The sequence below is a fragment of the Charadrius vociferus genome, unplaced genomic scaffold (genome assembly GCF_000708025.1).
Source record: "Charadrius vociferus isolate BGI_N301 unplaced genomic scaffold, ASM70802v2 scaffold65, whole genome shotgun sequence".
Lineage (NCBI taxonomy): Eukaryota > Metazoa > Chordata > Aves > Charadriiformes > Charadriidae > Charadrius > Charadrius vociferus.
Genome location: NW_009649293.1, coordinates 7,060,454 through 7,067,058, shown reverse-complemented (window position 1 = coordinate 7,067,058; position 6,605 = coordinate 7,060,454). Strand labels below are relative to the sequence as shown.

Here is a 6,605-nt window from a genome sequence, read left to right as displayed (position 1 = left end):
TCAAAGGAAGTGAGGGAACTATTTGGGCTTTTTTGCCTTCCTTTGCTTCCCTCGGTAGCTTTGATCTTCTCTCCACTGTACTTTCCTCCTTCTATTCATCTTCAAAGACGTATTCTGTAATTCATCTGTTCTAGTTATTTTTCTGGTTAGCCAGAGCTTTCCCCTGTGATTTAAGGAAATAGGCAGCCAAGCATGCCAGAATTTGGTGTGTCATCTCCACAGCTATTCAGTACAGCGATCGTTGTGAGGATTCAGAACAGACGTTGTCGGTTTTGAACATACATTTGCTTTGAGGTCTTGATGAATCAGAGTTCAAAGCAGGCATGCTAACCGCTTCTGCTGAAAGTATTTCAGAGGCAGCATCACCTTGTACTTAGCGCGTGTTCCTGTAGAACATAAAGTCAAGGCTTTAAGTGAACTAATTGATCATTGCAGGAGAACGAGATTTTAACAGAACAGGAAGAACTGCTGGCCATGGAGCAGTTTCTGCGGAGACAGATTGCCTCGGAGAAGGAAGAAATAGATCGTCTTCGAGCAGAAATAGCTGAAATACAAAGGTAAAAGGGAGACTGCTTCCATCAGAGCCCCCACCAGGCGAGCACTCTTTGATAAAAAGTACATATATGCTCTTCTGAAATAATACTCTAAACTACACTTCAAAGCTTACCCTATGCACGTCGCGTTTGAAAGCCGCCTCTTTTTATTGAAATCTCAGCGACTTTGGGCCTTTCAGGATATTTTCTGTTAATATAACAATGGAATTGTGATCTAAAGGAAACTGGACCCTGTGCACTAAAAAAATCCCCCTCGGAAATCAATGGTTTATTAAATTAAGCTTTGAAAGGAAATTCTGATTTTGTTTTTAAAACCATTACAGATTATTCAGTGGATATAAGTTAACTCTCTTACGCTGCTATAGTTCTGGCAGACTCGAGGAAGTGTTTAAACTGGAGTTTGTCATTGGTCTTTCAGTCGCCAGCAGCATGGCCGAAGCGAAACCGAGGAATATTCTTCCGAGAGTGAAAGTGAGAGTGAAGATGAGGAGGAACTGCAGGTTATCCTGGAAGATTTGCAGAGGCAGAATGAGGAACTAGAGGTAAGATCTGAGTCTCAGTATTAATTGGTACTCTTCTCCTTCACGATTACTTGATTTAGTCTGTGCGGAGATGTTTGCCTGTGCGCAGACCGGTAGTTTTGCATCTATTTTGCCTGGGCATGTAACCCACGTGCTCTGTTTTTGAATCGCGATTGGGCGCAAGTCCACGTTGCCGTCTGGGTTAACAGCAAAGCTTCATCGTGCGATGCTAAGCGGCCCCCTGCTACAGCAGCTCTTTGTCAGAAGGAGCCCTGACATTTGTTTTCCTTACTTAAAAGATAAAGAACAACCACCTGAACCAAGCGATTCACGAGGAGCGAGAGGCCATCATAGAACTGCGAGTGCAGCTTCGACTACTGCAGCGAGCTAAATCGGAGCAGCAGGTGCAGGAAGAAGAGGAGCCAGAAAAACGCGGGGGTGTTCCTCAGCAGCAAAGAGACACTGTCCTGGAGACAAAAGCAGCCAAAGAGCAGCCAAAAGCAAGCAAGGAGCAGCAAGTCAAGCCATCGCCGAGTAAAGACAGGAAAGAAACTCCAATTTGATCCAGCTCCTTGGATATGCATAAAATCAACTGAACTGTGCAAATTACTGTAATTTGAGTCAAACTGCACAAATTATTGCTGGCTGTGTACATTCTGTAAAGAAACTTTTAAGCCCTGGAGACTTTTGTCTCTAGTACTTGTGGCTTCTACTCATCAGACTCAGGTGAGTTTGGAGAGGCCAGAAGAGTTTTCCAGTTAGTATCAGATTATTTCAAGACCGGTTTCCTTCAGGTGATTTAAAATAATTCAGTAACAGTTTTATTTTAAACCAAAATCATCATTTACATTCATTGGAGCAAAATTGGAAGATCACATTTTCAGTAAATAAACAAAAACCCACCCACACTTACTAATGATTTGCCTTGTGAATCTATTCATCCTCATTCACCATTATCTCTGCTTATTAACCTAGTCACTTCTTGCTTGTGCCTTTGATACCTTTCTGATGCAGATTATATACAAGGGAGCTTTAAATTTATTGGGTTGGCTGAAAAGGTGGGAGACTGCGGGGTATCGTGTTTACCTAACATGCCCTTAAGCTTCATTTTTGTTCTGAGATGTACTGAATAAATGTAAAAACTTGAGAGATGTTATTTATGTCCCTGTATGATGAAAACGTTCATGTCTTTTAGCGAGGTAGGTAACCCATTTGCTCATTTATAAACCACCGTCATCATAGCTGTTTAAGGCAGGCCCTGGTCACACTGCTGCCATGCAGCCAAGAGCTTTTTCTTCTTAGCCCATTTTAAATGTTTCAGTCCCTGGGAGGAAGCCACTGAGGTGCTTTTTAGGTGGGGATGGGGATGGGGATGGGTTATGTCACCCAAACTAGACCTACCTGCCCAAGCAATACAGCAGCATTTCCCTCTGCAGGAACGCAAGTCACTTGTGCTTGCCAAGAATGACACCAAGGGGAGGCACAGGGGGTTCAGCAACAGCCTCTTTTTTTGGCTATTTAAAAAAAAAAAACACAATACCAACAACCACCTGGGACTTGCTTTTTGGTTTGGCTGTTTTACTGCTTCTGCCTGTCGAAAGCCTCCGGCCACGCTGGCAGTTAAGGGCCATTTAATGTTTCAGGTACACTCATGAGACTCATCCATCAATCCATATATAGACAGCAAACTCCACAGAGTGCGTATAGGCTATCTTATTTTTTAATCTCTATATTTATTTTCAGCACCTGTTGGATGTGGTTGTATTCTTTCTCTATTGCACTGTTGTGAATCATTGGCCATGATTTGATTTTGTACAAATAATGCTTTGATATGTTATAGAAAACAGCATAGTATTTTTTTAAAATTTGGAAAAAAGTTTATAAACACAGAAAATGTGGTCAGATGACAAATGTAAACTAAAGCATTCTCCCTTGCCTTCGTTACATACATTTTATATTTGCTGGCAATATTTAGACCTTTTTTTTTTGTTGTTGTTTAATTCGCACTAATTCCTATTGAATTGTCGTGGATTTTTCTAATGTTCTTCAGACAAACCTCTTAATATTGGTTAACTTTTATTTTGTTAGGATTGTATTTATCAAGCAAATAAATTCAACAGCCATTTGAAAGTAGCTTCTAATTTATCTACTTCATTATTTTTTTATATATATATATATATATATATTTATTTCGCATTTACTTCAGGGGTGTTGGTCAGCAGCTGGCTGAATAGGAGCCAGCAGTGTGCCCAGGTGGCCATGGATCCTGGCCTGTGTCAGGAATAGTGTGGCCAGCAGGACTAGGGAAGAGATTGTCCTTCTGTACTCAGCACTGGTGAGGCCCCACTTTGAGCACGGTGTTCAGTTTTGGGCCACTCAGCACAAGACAGACATTGAGACTTCGTCCAGAGAAGGGCAATGAAGCCGGTGAGGGGTCTGGAGAACAAGTCCTGAGAGGAGCGGCTGAGGGAACTGGGGTTGTTTAGCCTGGAGAAAAGGAGGCTGAGGGGAGACCCTGTGGCGCTCTACAACTACCTGAAAGGAGGTTGTAGCTCTGTGGGGGTTGGTCTCTTCTCCCAAGTGACAGGTGATAGGAAAAGAGGAAACAGCCTCAAGTTACACCAGGGGAGGTTTAGATAGATATTAACCCTTTCTGCCAAGAATTTTTTTTATCAAGCATTGGAACAGGCTGCCCAGGGAAGTGGTTGGGTCACCATCCCTGGAGGTATTTAAAAGAGAGGTAAGATGTAGTGCTGAGGGATGTGGTTTAGTGGTGGACATGGCCGTGTATTAGGTTAACAGTTGGACTTGATGATCTTAAAGGTCTCTTCCAACCTAGACAATTCTATGAGTCTATGATAATGCATAATATCTTTTTCTAATGCAAATGATAGTTATTGTTCTTGGATAGCTGCCAGCAGTTGAGGAGTTTATATGAAAAATGAATTCAAGCCTTTCAACTAGCTCTCCTCTGAAAGACTATTGTCTGCAATTGAATGGCCATAGAAAGCCTCCATAATCAAGTTTAATTTGATCAAATTAAAGATTTTTGAGCCTTTGCTTCTCTATTACTACTAGAGATTTCAGCTGTGAAGGTAAAAGCCATCCTATATAGTCACATCATTACTTCCAACCCATGCACACTGTTCTTCCTCCTGCAGCCTAACAAGGCACTTGAAGTGTGTCACCCCTTAAGTCTTAAATGGAGGTGGAATTGCTGCCCCTGCAGTAATAGAGCAGGTGTAACCAGAAATTTAGTTTCAAAACACCTGAAAGATGTTTCTTTGAAATTTTCTTCACATTCTATGTGTCCAATGATAAACACAGTTATTGATAAAACTCCTGTAGTTAAAATCATAAGCGTGAGTCAATGCTGGCCACATCAAAAACACACTGGCAGCCTTGAAGCCCGACAGCCCCAGGGAAGTCCTGGGGCAGGTGGCTGAGGCAGTGGCACCAGGGGATGCTGTGCCTCGGGCCCCCTCCTCTGCCTCTGCCTCTGCCCTGCCCAGGGCAGGTGGGGCCCAACAAGGCCAATGCTCCTCCAGCCCCGGTAACTCCCACCAAGGGCTTTGGCTGCCCCAGGTCCGGTAGGCACAGCACCATCCCAGCAGCAGCACTTGGCATGCTTGTGGGGAAAAAGCCACCCTAGCAGCAGTGATTTTGAAGACTGCATGCAGCAGTTGCAAAGAATTAGCCGAAACAGCCAAAGCTGATTTGAAATAGAGTGGAGAGGAATTACAATACAACAATGTGAGTGTGTTGTTCAGATCACTTTATGAGCCGCCCTATCCATCCCAAGCGCCCGACAGTGAAACCTGTGAGCTGCAGTGCTTGGGCGATCTCCTCTCGCGGCACCAGCGATGCCTGCACAGCAGGCCACCTTCATGGACTCTTGAATAACCAATTCATCTAAATGCAAGTACTTTAAACACATTTAAATTGACTTAAAATCAGGCTTTTTTCCAACAGTGTACAGCTTGTACGTGCCTGAGTGCAGCAACGGAACCTCTGTGGGACACTTCGGACGAAACACCAGGCTGAGTGACCGTTACTGCAATGAAGAGCGAGCAGGCCTGCAACGTTAATTGCAGTCCTCTGGACTTCACAGAACTTCTGTGACAGTTTGATGTGGCCCATCTGCTTCCCTCTTGAAAATCTAAGTGTTCCCACCACAGAGCATTACTTCCAAGAAGGCAAGGTGTGATGGGACAGGGGACAACTACATTCCTTACTTATTTTTCCTTTTCAACACAAGCCTGGAACAGATTTTTGTCAGATCTGTCAGTCAGAAACCCAAAGGAGCGAGAAGTGCTGTATAAACAAGTCCCTGGGACTACAAGGCCAGCATAAATCAGGACACAAACCTGAGTTTATGATGAAGATAGATAACAGATAAAGGATGGCTATACAAGGAAGCTTCCACCTCCATTCACTCATTCTAATACTGGCACTGGGGGCATTCATTTTTACTTCTGTGTCCCATCAGATTAATGAGCTCAGTCTAATTTTTAAAGTCTATGTACTGAAGCCAAGAATTTTACACCTGACCATGTAAGACTTATTTTTTTAATTGAAAGAGAGTAAATAAAAATTAAAGCATCAACCTGAATCTCTGCCCAAAAAAAAAAAAAAAAAAAAGGTTTGACCAAACTTAATCTGTCAAGGTTTTCATTTCTCAGCATGCACCTCTGACACATAGTGCTTCATCTGCAGAGGGAAAAATGCCTCATCCAGACCAAACATGGCTTATATCTAACAGCACGAGTTCTCTTACAGTGTTCTTTAAAACATGCTCTGACAGCAGAAGCCAGTGGCACCGTGCTCCGTAGCGGGGAACGGCTGTCAGTCCTTCCTGTCCCGGGGAAAGGAGACACAGCCTCAGTAGCACAGCCTCGGGCTGAGCCCCCGGCTGCTCCTCCATCCCCTCACAGATGTGGTTCCTGCCAGAAGGGACCCCTGGGGCACTCTGTGCCTCCGGGTCAGCGCTGGCACCTTCGCACTGCTGACCCGCTCAGACACAATGGGCTACTACCAGGTTTCATCTGGAGTTTCTTACGTTGCTGATTATCTCAACAACGCCAGCAAGAAGGTCTGCCAAAGGATTATGTTGCAAAGCGTATGATTTTAACCAGACAACCCCACTCCCATGCACTAGAAGAATTCCCCGTCTGACCTGCAAAACACAGGGGTTCTCAATACGGCGGAGTTCCTGCTGCTCGGGGCAGCGAGAGCAGCCCTTGCTGCCTGCTGGCAGCCCCCATGACCTGCCCAGGCCCTACCCGCGCACTGTATGAGAGCCACAACAGTAACTGACAGCCCTTCTACTAATGGTATCGGAAAGGGAAGCCTGTGGGGAATAGAGGAGGGTGGACATCAGGAAAAAGGCCAAGACCAAAGGTCGCTGCATGCTAAAACTTCTAATGCTGTTCCTCAAGTTGTTCTGACTTGTCAGCCAACTCCTCCTTAGATATTCCTAGATGTTCTTCCACATCCTCCCAGCAGGGCTGCTCCATCCTCCAAAGCAGGA

At 44.4% G+C, this 6,605-nt stretch overlaps 1 protein-coding gene across 1 annotated transcript in view; it reads left to right on the top strand.

The window, feature by feature from the left end:
• RALBP1 (ralA binding protein 1) overlaps positions 1-1,929 on the top strand; it is a 15,399-nt gene extending 13,470 nt beyond the window's left edge. The window contains exons 7-9 of the mRNA XM_009889071.1: positions 436-557; positions 973-1,096; positions 1,375-1,929. Of these exons, the coding sequence (XP_009887373.1) occupies positions 436-557; positions 973-1,096; positions 1,375-1,638 (510 nt within the window). The 3' untranslated portion in view covers positions 1,639-1,929. The remainder of the gene's footprint in view (positions 1-435; positions 558-972; positions 1,097-1,374) is intronic.
• The last annotated feature ends 4,676 nt before the right edge of the window (positions 1,930-6,605 follow it).